Source organism: Pundamilia nyererei, unplaced genomic scaffold (genome assembly GCF_000239375.1).
Source record: "Pundamilia nyererei isolate P.nyererei 1_Seehausen unplaced genomic scaffold, PunNye1.0 scaffold00027, whole genome shotgun sequence".
NCBI classification, from domain to species: domain Eukaryota; kingdom Metazoa; phylum Chordata; class Actinopteri; order Cichliformes; family Cichlidae; genus Pundamilia; species Pundamilia nyererei.
The window spans coordinates 4,577,415-4,594,049 of record NW_005187428.1 but is presented as its reverse complement, the minus strand read 5'-3'; the positions used below and the strand labels follow the sequence as shown (position 1 = coordinate 4,594,049).

General features: G+C 42.2%; 1 protein-coding gene across 4 annotated transcripts in view; it reads right to left on the bottom strand.

Annotated features, from left to right (window-relative positions):
• Positions 1 to 223: 223 nt before the first annotated feature.
• mon2 (MON2 homolog, regulator of endosome-to-Golgi trafficking) overlaps positions 224 to 16,635 on the bottom strand; it is a 33,685-nt gene continuing 17,273 nt past the window's right edge. Inside the window, exons 14-36 of one of the 4 annotated variants that reach the window (XM_005728212.1) lie at positions 15,737 to 15,918; positions 14,995 to 15,107; positions 13,928 to 14,032; positions 13,563 to 13,643; positions 13,377 to 13,450; positions 13,057 to 13,147; positions 12,808 to 12,909; positions 12,182 to 12,184; positions 11,227 to 11,337; positions 9,310 to 9,485; positions 8,873 to 9,035; positions 7,992 to 8,285; positions 7,692 to 7,890; positions 6,877 to 7,520; positions 6,387 to 6,530; positions 5,396 to 5,413; positions 4,690 to 4,818; positions 3,267 to 3,457; positions 3,129 to 3,189; positions 2,914 to 3,037; positions 2,480 to 2,687; positions 1,347 to 1,429; positions 224 to 998 (exon numbers count right to left, since the gene is read on the bottom strand). In XM_005728212.1, coding sequence (XP_005728269.1) covers positions 835 to 998; positions 1,347 to 1,429; positions 2,480 to 2,687; positions 2,914 to 3,037; positions 3,129 to 3,189; positions 3,267 to 3,457; positions 4,690 to 4,818; positions 5,396 to 5,413; positions 6,387 to 6,530; positions 6,877 to 7,520; positions 7,692 to 7,890; positions 7,992 to 8,285; positions 8,873 to 9,035; positions 9,310 to 9,485; positions 11,227 to 11,337; positions 12,182 to 12,184; positions 12,808 to 12,909; positions 13,057 to 13,147; positions 13,377 to 13,450; positions 13,563 to 13,643; positions 13,928 to 14,032; positions 14,995 to 15,107; positions 15,737 to 15,918 — 3,460 coding nt within the window. In that variant the 3' untranslated portion in view covers positions 224 to 834. The remainder of the gene's footprint in view (positions 999 to 1,346; positions 1,430 to 2,479; positions 2,688 to 2,913; positions 3,038 to 3,128; positions 3,190 to 3,266; positions 3,458 to 4,689; positions 4,819 to 5,395; positions 5,414 to 6,386; positions 6,531 to 6,876; positions 7,521 to 7,691; positions 7,891 to 7,991; positions 8,286 to 8,872; positions 9,036 to 9,309; positions 9,486 to 11,226; positions 11,338 to 12,181; positions 12,185 to 12,807; positions 12,910 to 13,056; positions 13,148 to 13,376; positions 13,451 to 13,562; positions 13,644 to 13,927; positions 14,033 to 14,994; positions 15,108 to 15,736; positions 15,919 to 16,635) is intronic. The other 3 variants (XM_013909562.1, XM_013909561.1, XM_013909563.1) reach the window with 3 other exon arrangements.

Below are 16,635 nucleotides of genomic sequence, written 5' to 3'. Positions count from 1 at the left end.
GACTTTCCAAATTACAGTGGCTGTCTTGTTTTATATACAGTCTTTGATAGAAGGCTACAAGACAACACAGAAGGCCTTTAGACATCAACACCATCCACCTACAGGCCAAAGGTCTCAAACCAGGATGACTCAGAAATATAATTGTGTACAAAGTGGTATATCTGGGCTTCTAGGAAGCTGCATTTTCATTACATGCACTTTAATTGAGCACACTCAAGAGCTGTTTGTAGAATTGTCCCATTTATTTTACACAGACACATACATCCCTTCTCCGATGGCTGGTTAAAGATGACATGGAATGTTACAGTAAGATTTGTTTTCTTGCATAAAATCCTCACTGTTGAAAATGTTGCAAAAGATTAAATGTTCATTTCTTTTTAAGATCAGTAAAGCCCCAGTTTTTTGTTTTTTTTTTTGCATTTTTCTCTTTATAACATCATCAACACTTTCACCACACACTGTACACTGATGCAGTCTCTTCAGGAGAACAAAAACTAAACCCAGAGGCAACACTGCCATTGTTTTTTTTAATTCTCTGTAGTTAACAGGCAAGTGCAGCCAGTCTATATGAGTGTGAAAGTGGGGGGGTTGGCCCATTATCAGCTCACACGAAAAGCATATGAAAATGTGCATGAAGGTCGGGGTCAATGGTATAGTCTGAGGCAGCCTCGATATCGCTATTCACCGTGGGTTGCTTCATGTCACCGCAGAGTTCACATCCGTGCACTTGTGAAGTGCATGAGTCAAGTCGAGAAGACACCTTCGGGATTTCTTCATTTAGAAAGAAGACCAAAAAAAACCTAAAAAAAAATGCCGGGTTGCGAGCGAGCCTGGTCAGGACTCTCCGTTCTGGACTTTGGAGACGGGTGGCTGCATAAAGTCTTTAAAGGGCCCCAGGGCCTCCTTCAGGGCTGAGCTCACCTCAGACGATGAGCACGTAATGCACTCGACCAGTGTGGGGTACAGGGCGATCACCTGAGCCCACGTGTTGCCATCCACTGCAGGAAGTAAATGAGAGAATATCAGAAAAGGAGGGAAGAAGGAAGGGAATATGAGTTGTGAATAGAAAACAATCAAAGCAATTTATTCAGAGCAAAACTGTGTTTCCCTGTGCCTGTAGGAATTTTATCGAGCAAAGGGCGATGCAATGCAAATATGCGGAAGGGCACTTCAAAAACACTATTTCACCATGTCTTACCTTCAATCTTCTGCAGTTATAGGAAATTGTTTGTTTGTTTTTTTCTAACTGCCAGAAACACAAGCAATGATACAAAGAATGGGCAGAAAATGCCTCCTTTATTATCTTTCCAAGACTTATTTATCCATTTTTATAGTTCGATACTCACCATTCTCTGGCTGTGTTTTTTTCAGGGAGTCCATCAAAGTGCTGATAGCTTTCAAGACAAAGATAATCTCTGTCACTTGTTGCCTAAAATGAAAAACAACAAAGGCCTTGCTTAGCTACAAAGGCACGGCAGTAGGAGAAAAGTGGAAGAGGCAAACAGCGAGGGGGAGAGCCAATAACAATCATGTATATACATAACACTATTTATTACACATCTACTTTTTACACTGGTTTGTATATTTGTACATTTTATATATTTTTTCTCTGTTAATACTGTTCATATGTATATAGAGCTGCAGAACTGTGATTGTTGGTGCTAAACGGGCTGGTCTGAGTATTACAGAAGGTGCTGATCTGCTGGGACTTTCTCATGAAACCACTTGTAGAGTTTACAGAGAACAGTCTGAAAAGAGAAAACATCCAATGAGCGACAGTTCTCTGGGTGAAAATGCAAAGGGTGAGAGGAGAATGGCTACACTGCTTAAACCTGGTAAGAAAGAACCAGGAACTCTTAAAACAAAAATATTTTTAATGTTAAAATATAATTATTGTTGTTCTCCATGAATCTTCAAACTCACAAGGGTTAAGATGTCATATTACAGTTATTTACTTAGTGGCTGAATGTTACGCTTGATTAATTTCTGACTTTTCAAAGTTGTCCAGTGTGCCGGCTCAAAATTGAAAAAAATGAATTCAGGACAGATTTCTGAGATATTTGTGTTTTGCTGTTTTGATAGATGCTCTAATAGATTTGTTAAGCTCTGCATGTACTGTTTTATTTCAGGCCCTTTTATTTAACCAACTTTGTATTTATACAGAAGACATACGAATATATTTTACTTCTCCCCTCTCTCCCTTTATTTTTTCTGCTTGTGGTGCAGTTTATCCATGGGCATCTTTAACTTCCACTGAGTCTTGGAGAAATGTGGTAGAAGTATGGCGGTTTTACATTGTTTAAAAAGGGAAATAAGAGATAAATGAAGCCAGAGCTGGTCTTGATTTTGCATTTGCTAAATCTCCCAGTGGTTAAAGTGTAGCATTACAGTCATCAGAATTAATGGCCTCTTGGAAAATGTGTAAAACAACACGCGCTAAAAAAGCACACACAAATAGATACCCATGGTGGCTGGGTACCTTGGTAATGGGCAGCGTCCACTCAACCTCTCGTCCTCTACGTATCGTCGGAGAACATCCTGGGACCTCTTGAGGAGCACGGAGAGCGCCATACGAGAGATGTAACCCTCCTGCGGGGTGGAAACCTTGTTGCTGAAGGAAAACTGCAGCAGTGTCTCAAAACACACTTTGGAAAACTCCTCTCTCATCCGCACATCTATCTCTGCCTCTGTTGGAAGAATTATTTTCGATTGACAGTGAGAGGGACTGACAGGGTTTGGCTGTACGGCTCAACACATGCGTAGTTGTTACTGATAAGCCGCAAGAAAGACTCCGGCAACAAACCAAGCACCTAAATTAAGATTCCAACACTTGGCCAGCATGCTGTTGCGCTAGTTTCAGGAATACACAACTGCTAAAGCCAAAGCAACTTAGCTGCCAGAGTCACATATTACCTGTGAATGAGGGAGACTGTGAGTGAATGGATCCTTTATTCAGCATGGCCATAATCTGGCCAACAAAGTCTTTGGGGATGAAATTGGCAAATGGTAAGATTTCTGTGCTGATCAGCTGGACCACCTAAAATGAAGAGGGAACGATGATGCAAACTTGGGAAAAACTTGCAAACTATTTGGGGATATATTATCAGAGTCTAGAAAATAGCACGTACCTCTACATCGATGGCTTCATTCTTCTGAAATTCCTGGATAGACAGGTTATCTGGAGGAGTACTGTAACAGAACAACAGTTTTCTGCTTAGAACCTCTGAAAGCTGCACAATAAGCATGGGGGTGGGGGTAATCTCTACCTTTTGGTGAAAAGAAAGTCTTCAAAGGCATTGGCCAACTCTGGCCACATAGTGTCAAACTTCCCGGATGAGGCATGCTGCCGTGCCACTGGTAGTCCAATGGACAGCACCTTGAGCAGAGACGACACAGCGAGCTTCCAGGTGCTCTCTGACGGACAGGCGTACTTCAGACTCAGGGGCATTCTTAAAGTCTTGAAGGCAAAAAACAAAACAAAAAAGCTCATGAGATTGAAACACAAAGGAACACTTAAAATTAATCTCGACAGCGGTGCACGAAAAACTTTCACCCCTCTTCCTTTTAGACAAAAGACAGAGTTAATGTAAGTGGAGAATGTAAAGACGCCTCATCAACCTCGTGAGAAAGTCATCTTTTTTCCAAGAGCAGCTTGGCGCTCCCTACAATGACATTTCACAAATACCAGTGCCTTGCTTCTTGAGCATCTCTCTGATAAACTGACTCATTTCAGTTTTGGGTTTCTAAAAATTCACTGAGAAGAAAAGAGCAGTTAAACACGGGTGTCAGAAGTAGGGGGAAAAGGAAGAGTGGCAGATTTTGGATCGCTTACACTGACAGTATCCTTTAGTGTTTGATGGACTGAATTTGGAAAAAAGTTTTGAAAATACTGGGAACACTTTGCATCTGCCCGCTGATGTACAGTATGAACCCAATATTACGATCAATATAGTGAGGTCAAAGGGCAATCAAGTAAAATCTGCCCAGAGGCTGGAGGTCTCTCAGAATTAAACGATTTCAAAACTGAAGCGGCGTATCGCATACTACTAAAGTTATGTTCCTCCACCCATTTTTGTAAACTGAATTTTCCAAATTTTCACACCAAACTTTTTTTAAACTGTTTGCCAGTTTAAAATCCTAAAAAGGTTGAGCAGGTCTGTAGGTCTAATAAAGAAAATTGTTTCAGACGCAAACAGCCAGTTTATTCATTATTCTTTTAAAAGCAACAATTGCAGCAGCCTTAAGGAATATTCACACAGCAGTGCTTTACGTAGCTAAACAAATCATTATGCTGCAACTGTTCTATTGAAATTTAAAGTGAATGTCCTCATGTGTGGATCTAATTTTTCTCAGAAACAAAAATCAGGTTAAAAAAAAAGATAAAAAAAAATAAAAATCTGGTAATTCTTTTTTTTACATTCATCGGGTCCCAATCAGCCCAAATAGCAAAGAGAAATTTAAAATGCATGCCATGAAAGAGTTCGGGTCTTAGAGGTTAAAATGAAAGAAGCATTCTCGTGATATTCCACACTGGATGAATATGCAGGGTTCAAACATAATTGGGTGGTCAGCAGAAAGCAGCTCAACAGTAAATTTCGCTGCACTAAACAGGAACAGTGATAAAACACATCAAACATTTTCTCTTTCTCACCATCACCAACAGCGAGTACACCACCCAGGGATAAATACCTTAATGATATTCTGCAGAACTTTTTCACTGATGACAGCTTTGTGGCAGGCTGTTTTATGGTACAGGTCCACCACCACCTCCAAGGAGCGCTCAGCAAAGGGCACATAGTTTAAGGCAACCCATTCTGCCTGTAGGGGTAAAGAAGATTTAACAAAACAAAACCAAACAAAACAGGAATGGGCATTATGCTCACCTTTTGGCGACAGTGAAAGCATTTGTTTAAAAAAAAAAAAAAGACACACTTTGCATAAGTACGCAAGTAACACGCCATTTTATTTTTAAACTGCAGTTGCTATTAGTCGGCTTCAAGCTTTGTTAGGTTTACAGTACCACAACTGAAACGTTACAGCCAAACTAAAGATTTTATTCTACAAAGTGTGTCTTTAGGAAATAGAAAACAGAGCCACAAGTATGCATATGAACAAAAAAAACAAAACAAAATAAAACCATCAAAAGTCACAAAATCAACTGAAAATGAACTCCACAGAGGGAGGTGGGGCTGTGCACACAGAGGCAAAACCACCAGTTAGTGACAGGCAGAGAAAGAGGGGAGCATGGAGTGAGTGAGAGACGCAGATGAGACGCGAGAGCCTACCATGCGGAGTGATATCTCATCTACCGCAGAGGGTAGGTCATCACCATTCAGCACAGCTTAGTACAATTACAGAGAGGGGGAGTGGGGGTGAGAGAGATGATGACACTCACCGGCGCAAACAGCTGGATCTAAAATGGTTATCCAGTGAGTAGTTCGAAGAAACAGAATGAGACAAGATTGAAATTAAACCGATGTTTTATAGTTGTATCAAATCTAAAGTGCGTCTCTCAGCTAAACGAGATCCCAAAATCTGGGCCGAGGGAAAAGAGGGGAAAACAAAACAACCTCCCAGCAGCACTGAGGACATTTGACGCAATCTGACATCAGGACTGAATAAAAGCCAAGAAGGCAATAAAAAGACCACCCATAATGGTGTTTGGCTGGGTGAGAATTTTGTTTGACCATCTAACTTAAACAATTTAAACAGACTCAGATCAACACAAATGTCCAGTTTACTGTACCTCCAATGCAGGACGGACACACGGCCAAGATTTAAAACAGGCAGGGTCAGGATTTAGACCGACTCCATCAGTCGTTCAGTATTTGATCGCGACACCTTTCAGGATTTCTGTGCAGGAATAACATCTGCTTGAGCTACGTGTTTCCAGAACTTCCAGGTTTCCAGAACAGCAAGGATTAAGACGACTCTGACGTCAGACTCGTTTAAAAATACTTCGTTTTTGTGACTTCAACAGTCTTGCTCAAAATTACTGGGTGCCTTGGAAACACTTAGTTTTTTCCTTTTTTAAATGACTATGAACTGTGCTGGACTGAAGCATTTCTCTGGCAACCGCCCAGCAAGATGAATCATGAGGGAAGGAATTTGAGGAAGGAATGGTTTGGGGCTTCTAATGGGGGTCGAGAACAATCTGTCAATCTCACGAAGAGCCGTGACAGAAGCTTCATAAGGACAAGACGGCAGAGGGAGTGGAAGGGGGACTTCACGAGCATCAAAGAACAGATATGATCTTATTGAGAATGGCTGAAGAGAGGTGGGTGAATAACAATGTGCGTCATCCAACAGTCTAATGAAACAAACTGTAAAAGCAAATAAACTGCAATGAAAACCAAATATTTAGGTGTCCGTTTTTCATTTCCTACCTGGTTGTATTTGGCATTGGCCACGTGTTTGGTTTCCATCCTGCCGTACTGAGGCGGCTTGCAGGAGAACTCCACAAAAAGGAGCAGCTGCTCGAAGATGGCCGGGTACATGACCTGCAGGTTCTCCGTGCCCACACAGATGGCCTGCAGCAGGGAGGGAAGGGAGGAACAAACACTGCTGACTTCCACCACAGGACTGCATATTGCACAATTTAGCAGACTGACACTTTCTTTTCTTTCCTGGGCTGAATAGAAACGAACTGGGAGGAATTAACTTTAAACTGAAAGGGCCTATGTTTGGTAAGCATGCTGAAAAAGCTAGAGTAATTAATAAGGAAAGAACGAGATGCAACATGGGACCTCCTGCTGGATTTGAACAGATGATGATTACACACATGACCCCGCTCTTATCTTGATGCTACACTGTAGCACAAACCACCTCACATCAAACTGCTAAAAGCTTCACCGGTGGCAATAATCCTTCTCCCACCTTCTGCAAAACATCCAGAGCGGTGAGCACGGCTTCCTGCAGGTTGGTGAGCACTGCCTCAGTGTATGAGGGGAGGATGAAGGGTGAGGCATCGCTGCTGATAGGCACGGAAACAGCCCCATGAAGGATGACCCCTAGCTTTTTTAGATCCTCCATACTGAAGTTGGCTTTGATGTGCTGGTAGAGTGCTGGAAAAATCTGGATTAATGCTGTGAGGAAGGGCTGACTGGGGATAAAAGAGAGCTTCTCTGTTGGGCCAGTAGGTGGTCTCGTGCTGTCCGTTCCCATTCGATACCACGTGTTCCATGCAGACCACCACAGTGCCGAGTCCTCCAAGGCAGACTCCTCCCCTGGCGGGGGCGCCTGCAGCTCAGCTCCGTTGTACCGTGTCAACCGTTCCAGTAGTGAATCTGAACGCACCAGGGGTCTTCCAGGACCGGATGCTGACAGCGGGTCAATGAGCACTGGAGGGACGCCCATTGCAGCAAGTGCGTCGCCCGCTTTGTCCGAGTCTTTAACAGGTGTAACGATCTGAAGGATTTCCTGAAAGCTCTTCAGGGCAGCCAGGGAGACCTCATTGTTTTTGCTGAGGGCAGCTGACTGAATATGGTTCAACAGCACCTCCCAGGCCTCAAAAAAATCACCTGCAGATACACAGCAGAAGATGGCGGCGTGGAAACATTAGCGCTCTGATATTTGACACCATTTTCAAAGATGTCCTGCATTAATGGCTCAGAACATATTGACAGGTGTTGAAGCAGAAATGCACCAACTGCAATCTGCTGAATGTCACAGAGCATCACGTGCGGGCTCACCTAGCTGCTGAAGGAGATACCGCCTTGTGTTGAAAATGCGCGCCACGCCCGCTAGCGTCAGCACCCACGTCTCCGCCCACTGTTTCTCGGCTGTGTCGCGCGAGTGATGGATAAGGATGTTCCCACCGCCTGACTCGATCTTCTCCTTGTCTGCTGTGGTGGAGGACGTTCTTACACAGTCGAGCAGCTGGAACAGGACCTGGAGGCGACGAGTGACAAAACAATCACGTACTGTCAAATTTTACATTTTTTCGTGTTTTTCTTTTTCCATCTTATATGGAGACGTTTCAGGGATTGTACCTTCCACACCACAATGTGCCACGTTGGCTGCTGGAGCAGGGTTCCGTGGGCAGCAATAGTGGAGAACAACGTCTGGCCGGCGCTCTTACGCACAGCAGGCCGCGGGTCCACGCACAGCTCCCCAAGCTTGGCATACAGACACAGCCACAGGCAGTCAAAGGGAGGGGCGGGGTGGAACGGCCTGTTGAGGGTCTCTCCTTTCTCCTGGGCCTGTTTCTGCAGCGCTTCCTCCTCCCTCTCTAGCTCCTGCGTGATGGCTTCTCCCCTTTGGAAGAAGTAGTCTGAAATGTTCCACTGTGGGTAAGAAGAAGAAAAAAACCAAAAACGAAGTGGGGGTATAAATTAGAGAGAGAAAGCAGTAAGATGCTTCTGATAGTTTTGCTATCAATATTACCATAAAGTAACCTCACAGGAACTGGCACACTCCAAGAGAAATAATCTGGCAAACCACAGATCAATAACAGGTTTTGTATGTCCTGAATCCTGCATAAAGTGTCTATGTCTTCTAATGTTATTAGAAGACTGTTGAGTTAGAAGAAAATAATACGACAAAAAAATAAATAAATAAAAAGGTGGGGAACTGCAATTGTTTGATCATATATTAAAAACACCGGGTTTCTATTTGAAAACTAGTGTTTGAAAAGTAAAGCCGTGGGCCACCTGTCACTCCTTCGCAAGCAAGAGTCGTCCTGCTTCTCCTTCACAGTTACAATCGCACTTGCTAATTCACCAGTTACATCACATTACTCTGCTAGTTGACTCTCAAAAAACTTACTTGATTGTTTAATTACAGGTACCATCTGACAGCAAAGCATGAAAAAAAAGTCTGACTGATAATCCTTTATAATAACTACCACAGCTGTACACATCTGTCATTGTACCAGTAAGCCGATGGACGTGAGGCTGATGTTGAGCTCCTGGTTCTGAAGGCCAAAGCTGCCAGCTACATCCACTACAATCTGGAGGCACGTGCAAGGCATGGTGGGAAGGAAGTCTGTCACCACCAACTGCAGGCACTGGAAGGCGGTTCGGATCAATGACTCACTGATGAAGGAACAAGACATGCGGCATGCATTAGTTTCACTAACTATGTGCAGTGTAACTGTGGACATAAAATCACTTTAAAATTCTTTTTAATGATTTCTTTTCACACAGGCAGCTCATTCTCTGGGCATCATTTACTTTTCCGGGAATAGCATTGCATAATAGTAATAGTATTATTTCTTTGCATAGATTTTTTTTTTTAATATACATACAGACAGACACCCACCCACCTCTTTAGTGGAGACAAAAATCACCCCCTCTATTACGCTCTTACCCTTGATCATTGCGAATGGCTCCTATAACACCCAAAACGAGGGGCCAACCAGGCCCCAGGCTGTCGCCCTGACTCTGCAGGATCTGCAGGACACACTCGAGCTGTTTCTGCCGGATGTCTGCGTGCAGCACGTTGGACAACTCCTTCAGGGGGTTCAGCAATAGAAGCTGCAGCCGCTTAGGGATCAAGAAAAGGGAGACGGTGATCAACTTACCTGTCAAGTTTTCTATTCATAAATTTGTATTTTAAATTTTAAAAGAGTAGAATGTGGCGCCTTTATTAAAGCTACGTATAACATTCATATTGGAAGGGTAAACAGGTGAAGTACAAACTGTTTAAAGAAAAATGTGTTTGGACATTTTTTCCTAATTGGCATTAAACTTTTTAACTCTGCATGTTTGAAAATGAAAGGATTAAGGCTTACTGAATTTTCAAACGCAGTGGTTTGATGATGAGTCATTATGCTTAGTAATTTGTTTGGCAATGACAACATGAAGTAGTAAAAGCTTGTCCACATGCAAGGAAATGCTTTAAAAATATTGTTTCATTGGCTGTCATTTTTATTATTCATATAACCTCCACACACCCTGTTTTAGATAAGGCTTGTTATCAGTCTCACCAAGGTTAAGGTCACAGTTTGTGTTTATTAATGACAAGATAAAGTGACTTTTCTATCTTTCTGTCGTGGCTTACAGGATGAACATCAGCATCATATACAGGCAAGTATTGTGTTATTCATACACATTGTGCAGTATGCCGATCAGCCATAACATTATGACCATCTGCCCAAATATTGTGTTGGTCCCAAAGGTGTGCTTTGGTATCTGGCACCAAGATGTCAGCAACATATCCTTTAAGTCCTGATTGGACTTGTTTGTCTAGGACATCCAACAAATGCTCGATTTGACTGAGATCGACAGAATTTGGAGGTCAAGTAAACACCTGAAACATGTTCTTTTCAAACCATTCCTGAACCTTTTTTACTTTGTGGCAGGGCACATTATCCTCCTGAAAGAGGCTACAGCTATCAGGGAATACTGTTTCCTATGAAAGGATGTGTGTGGTCTGCAAGATTCTTTGGTAGGTGTCAAAGTAACATCCACATGGATGGCAGGACCAAAGGTTTCCCAACAGAACATTGCCCAAAGCATCGCACTGCCTCCGCAGGCTTGCCTTCTTCCATGGTGCCAGGAGTTCCCCAGGTAGGCGACGCTCACACGCCCAGCCATCCACGTGGTGTAAAAGAAAACAGGATTCATCAGACCGGGCCACCTTCTTCCACTGCTCCATGGGCCAGTGCTGATGCTCATGTGTCCATTGTTGGTGCTTTCAGTGGTGGATGGGGTCAGCATGGGCACCCAGACTGGTCTGCAGCTATGCAACCCCAGAAACAACAAACTGTGATGCTCTGTGTATTCTGGCACCTTTCTACCAGAACCAGCATTAACTTTTTTTGATCAATTTGAGCTACAGAGGCTCGTCTGTCAGCTCTGACCTAACGGGCCAGCCTTCACTCAGTGAGTCTTGGCCGCCTGAGACCCTGGTGCTGGTTCACAACATTTCCTTCATTGGAACACTTTTGATAGATACTGACCACAACAGACTAGGAACAGCCCACAGGAGCTCCATTTTTGCAGATGGTCTGACCCAGTCATCTAGCCACCAGAGGTTGACCCTTTTGAAACTCACTCACATTCTCACGCTTGCCCATTTTTCCTTCTTCTAATGCGTCAACTTTGAGGACAAAATGTTCATTTACTCCTTGATACATCCCACCCACTAACAGGTGCCACGCTGAAAAGATAATCAGCATTATTCACTTCCTATCAATGGTTGTAATCTTATGTCTGATAAGTGCATGTTTGCTTTCGTCTTTGTTTTTTCTTCTTCTAAATAACCCATCGTGTCGTTGCCTACCTGATTTTGGGCCAGTGGAGGATCGTGTTTGTAGGCAAGTCCAGCTTTAATAAGTGCTGTCAGTGCCTCGGCTCCCCATTCTCTCATTCTGGAGTTTGGATGCTGGCAGACCTGCAGGACACAGCATTTACGGACAAATGCAGACACAAACAGGCGCAATGACAGATCTGATGCACAGGCGGTTCAGAACAGCGTTTCCCAGCAGTTTTCACAGTGGGTGGGTGTGAAACAAGTCGGTGAAATAAACCACAGACTGTGTGTGATAGAGACTGGGATCCCCCTGTGGCAACAGATTATGCTGTGCTAGACAGTGTAATCATGAAAGCATAGATACACATGGAGAGACCAGGCTGAGCAAAGAAAAGTACACTATGTGGTACAAAACCTGAAGAATCTGAGAGAAAACATTTCCGTGTTTTCTGTGTTCCAAATCAGTCATCCTTGTTTATCTTTGTCAAACAAATCTTTTACTTTTATGGCATCAGACTTCTCGATTCTCGAGATTTACTGCTTCAAAACCCAGATGATCCATGTGCACCCTTTTGTATACTGTGTGGCTTTAAGTATCTACTTAACGCCGCACATTTTTCATTATTATCGTTATCTGTATGAATAGTAGACAAAGTCGCAAAGAAAGATATTCAGCATTTTATCTAAGCACGTTTTTGCCAGTTTGCAGCTTTGGATTCTACTTTGAGACAAATCAGGAATTCACACTGAAAAAGCTTTGCAAAATAATGTAGGATCAAACACTGATAACAGCACAAACACGTTGTGGACACACTGTGGCATAGCGACCTCTCAGCTCCAGCATGTTTATGTCTGATCGAGAGGGAGCAAAAAAAAAGCAACAACCAAAAAAACCAAAAAAAAACAACCAGATTGGAACCAAGAGGCAGAGAGGGAAGGAGAGATGGGAAAGTCAGTGTTTACTGAGGAGAGGATCTGAGCTTACCTTCTGCAAAACAAACGGGTGTGCAAAAGAAAAAGGAGATAGAGAAAATGTGACGAAAACCTCAAAACACAGATGTTTACAGATACATAGCAGGGATTTTCTGATGACAGCTGAAGAAATGACTAAAAAAAACAACAAAAAAACAAAACAAAACGCAGTTTATCGCTCATATCAGTCCATATATTGTATTACTGCTTGTGAAATGATAGGTCTGGTTGATATGACTTGTGTTCTGCATTATTTACCACAACATACAGGTTTTACTCTGGGTATATAACACTAAAGAACAGTAAGCAGTATAGTGGAAATTTGGTGGTATTAAGACAAATATGTACTGGAAAAACAAACCTAATACCACCAATCACTGCGATTAAATTCTGTATAGTTTATTTAACAAAAAAAAAATGAAGACATTTTTTGGTCTTAGCTACTACATGAACTCATGTCTACATATTTAATCTACATTTCCAAAGACAAAGACTTTACCTTGAGTACCGATTTAACAGGTACATTTATTTATTAAGCTAAAATGATGCGATATTTGATCAAAGAGGTACAGGAAAAATAGACTGTACCTCATTTAACATGAAATGTACGTGTAGGCTTCTGTTCTAAGTAGTCATTACCTCCAATAAGTGGCCTGTCAGTGGTCTCCACAGGATCTCTATGCGATCCATGTTGACCAAACCGGTTTCAAGCAGCTTGGCGACTGCAAACAGAGACGGCTCCTGAAAAAAAACATAACACAAAACAGAAGGTGTAGAAAACCCAAAATAAAACACTGGATATGTTTCACAGAAGCACAAGTTCCTTATAAGATTTGAATCAAACTCAAATCTCTTCCTAAACATCAGTCAACTAGAGAAACCGTTTACCTTGTTGTTTCCATAAGCCATTTCCATCGCTTCCAGGGAGAGGGAACAGAGAGCATTGATCAGGTGATGCAGGGACACATCATCCAGGTACCTAGATGACAGAAAAATACTTATTTCAGATAGCATGTGCCTATTCTGCTTAGCATTACTAACTTAAAATTCTGATTTTACAACAGGCAACACTAGCCTATCTCTCTAAGAAAATACTGTGCTCCTTCCCAGTCATATTTATTAACAAATGGTTATTGTACATATCCATTTTAAGATCATCAGGTAAGTAAGTAAAGTATCTACATATGCTCAGGCACACTGATCCTTACTGAGAGCTCTCGAACAGTCTGGACAGGATGTTGGAGATAACAGGCAGGTCTGTCATCACTGCTGTGGTCAGCACCTGTTTAGGTTGGAGACACACGATTAGCATGTAAGCCCATCACCTTCAACAATGAGCTGGGAAACATAATGTGCAATACAAGTTCAATACAAAGGTTATAAAAAACACTGACCGTACTGGGGCCCTCCACTGCTCGACCAGGCTTCAAGGCACCACCCACGCCTGGCTTAAGCCCGAGGATCCACACTAAGTGCTGGGAGGAAAACAGAAGGTGAAGTAGAGTTGAAGAAAAGTTCATATCAGGTCTTGAAAAAGTACACCAACATGCTGAAAGACATGTATTTTTTTGTAAATGTGCTAAGAATGATTCCACTTTCTCTCTGAGAGGTGCTTAAAGCACAATGCAGACAGTGCAAGAACAGTTTTGTGCATTTATACATGAAATGGATTTGTATGTGACGTCTAATTACATGAGAGTGTGTACATATGTGCGTGGTTGCAAGTAAGTAAGCGTGTGGCTGTAGGTGGTTGTAGTACCTGGAGGGTAGCCAGTACCAGCTGCCAGGAGGTGCCCAGCACGGCTCCGTGGCAGTGAGCCAGGTTGAGCAGGGTTCGCATACACTGGATGTTTTTGGCAGTCAGCTAAAAGAGGGAGAGAGTAACGTTACAGTCAATTCTAAGGCACACTGGATATTACCAAGTGAGTCGCATCTATAGAACAAGTTATTATGACTTATGACAGTATTCCGTCTCACCACAGGCAATGAAAAGTGTGTTAACAAAAAGAAGTTGGTGGAAACGTAGTGTAAAAGCAAAGGAAATGAAAACAATATGCTAACATTACTATAGGGAAAACTTTAAACTCTGCATGATTATTCCAGGTCAGGATCGAGGTCACTGTGCAGGTACTTTCAAATCTTTTTGCCCTCAAGAAACATTTCAGCGCACAAGCATCCATGTCCAGCATCTATTAAGAACTATCGACCTGAACGAGGCCCTGACAAAGAAAAGCATCTTATTTCACATAGTCAATACTGTCGGAATATACTCTACTATGCACATTGATACTGGCGAGAAATATGGTTAAGCAGTATTACCTGCTTTGAAGCTGGGTTTTTTTGTTTTGTTTTCTTTACAGAGATTCTGAACATATTTATTTACCGAAACCTTCAAGTACCAACAAATTAAAACCATTTACTTTTACTTAACTCATAGTTCAGTGTTGGATGTATTCATTTCATTTTATTTCATTTATTCATTCATTTCAGGCACAACAAAATACATATATTGAACATAAAGTGCACAAAACTTTATTTTTTTAACTTGATTGTTTGGAGCCCGTTTGGACTCACCAAACTGCTGCTATTTGTTTATTTATTGTGGAAAAGTGGTTTTCCTGCTTTATCTGGATTTAACCTGCCCAACAGCAAGAGCTCCGCTGACATTGTCTCCATTATGGAAGATTATTGTTAATCTAACTTGTTTTGATAAAAAACACTTGTGAGCTTTGTTTTGGGAAAACTGCTACACAAATTAAAATGTGAAAATCTGTTACACTTATCGAGTATGTAACCACCAAGTCTTCCAAATGTGTGCGTCCTTACCACAACAGTGCCCTGGGGCTGGGCAGTTAGTGGCTGCCCCACAGCCACCACCTGCTGATGAGATTCACTGGAGGGGCTGATAATCTGCACGTTCTGGCCCTGGATTGAATAAGCTGTGGAGAAAACACACACATGCACCCACGCAAACATATTGTTACACGCGCGCACACGTAGAGGAGTCAAGGTTTTTGAGGGGATTTTGTTGCAAGCTTACAACATGCAAGAAAAGCTCTCTTAATTAACTCCAAGACAAACATCCCATCGGTGAGTCAAGACCCAATTTGCCGGCTTTATCTCTACAAGCTGATATGCAAATAGTGAGAGTCTGAGCGGCCGGCTTGAGAGCAGCTGTGTGTGGACGCCTACGTTCCCCAGGCACATTCTCCTTGGTGTGTCTAATTAGAAGCCACAGTGAAAACTTATGGATTAATGCAACAAGAGCAGGAGAACAGGGACAGGCAGAGTGCCAACAGTTTACATGTTGGGCACATCTTACCCATGTGGGAGATTAGACCTGCTCATTAAACACATGTGACCAGAGGCCATCCCTCAGGGCTTTACATGGGGACTTTTAATGGTTTGCAGTATAAAACATGTATTTGCTCTTGCATTTCTTGGTGTGTACAAGTGAATAACTACATGCCTGATATACTTGTACAACAAAAATAGAGGTTTTATGAAACTTGAGTTCCCTTGAAAATGTGTTTTGTATTTATTTTTAGATGCATTCTCAGTCACCCACCTTTGCTGGAGAGGGTGGCCGCGTTGCTGCTGAGGACAGTTAGGGCGTAGTGTGGGGGCAGAGAGGCCTTGCAGATGGCCGTTATAAAGGCATCACGAGGTGTCACCAGGCCGAGACGGCCACACAGCGAGGCCATGGTCAGCTCTGCTTTCAAGATGTTCTCAGTCGCTGTCTCATCAGTGCTGAACACGCAAGACGTGAGAAAAGGAAGAAAGAGGACAGAAAAGTGAAACATAACACACTGCAGACTGTATTCCTTATTGTCTAATTTAATATTTATATCCTAAGAAATGCTTCCAAGGCTATATCAGACCTTTATTCATTATTAGAACATGATAGGATATGTATAGATAAAGGCAAAATTATTAAACCCAGCAATGAAATTTGAATTTCTTTCGAAGTACTTTTATGACCAAGTGAAGAATTTTCAACATAGCACATCTAAACAAATGAGTCTTCTTTAGAAACCATCAATTATTTCTGTTTGCACACAATAATAAAAAATGAGCAGAGTTTGTGTTATTAGCAGCTGAAAAGCTGACCTTTGCAATGATGTGTTTTAACTTTGTAATGCTCAAAACTTGTAAACGCAAGTTAAAACTGAGGGTTTTCTTCCAACTGACTCACTGTTTGAGCTGTCACATGAGAAAGCATCATGTCAAAAACAAGAAATCTCTTTTGACTCCACAAAAAGAATTGCTAATGCTCACAAAGCAGGAGGTGGATATAGAAAGCTATCACAGCATCTCCAAGTGTCAAGAACTGTAGTGAGAAGTATCATTAAGAAATTCAAAGAGAGCCACAGAGCCTGACAGAGGCAGGAAGCTAAATATTTCAAAGGCTGGAAAGAAAACTAGTGACAAATGTGTCTAAAGTCACAACTGCTAGGGACTTAGTGA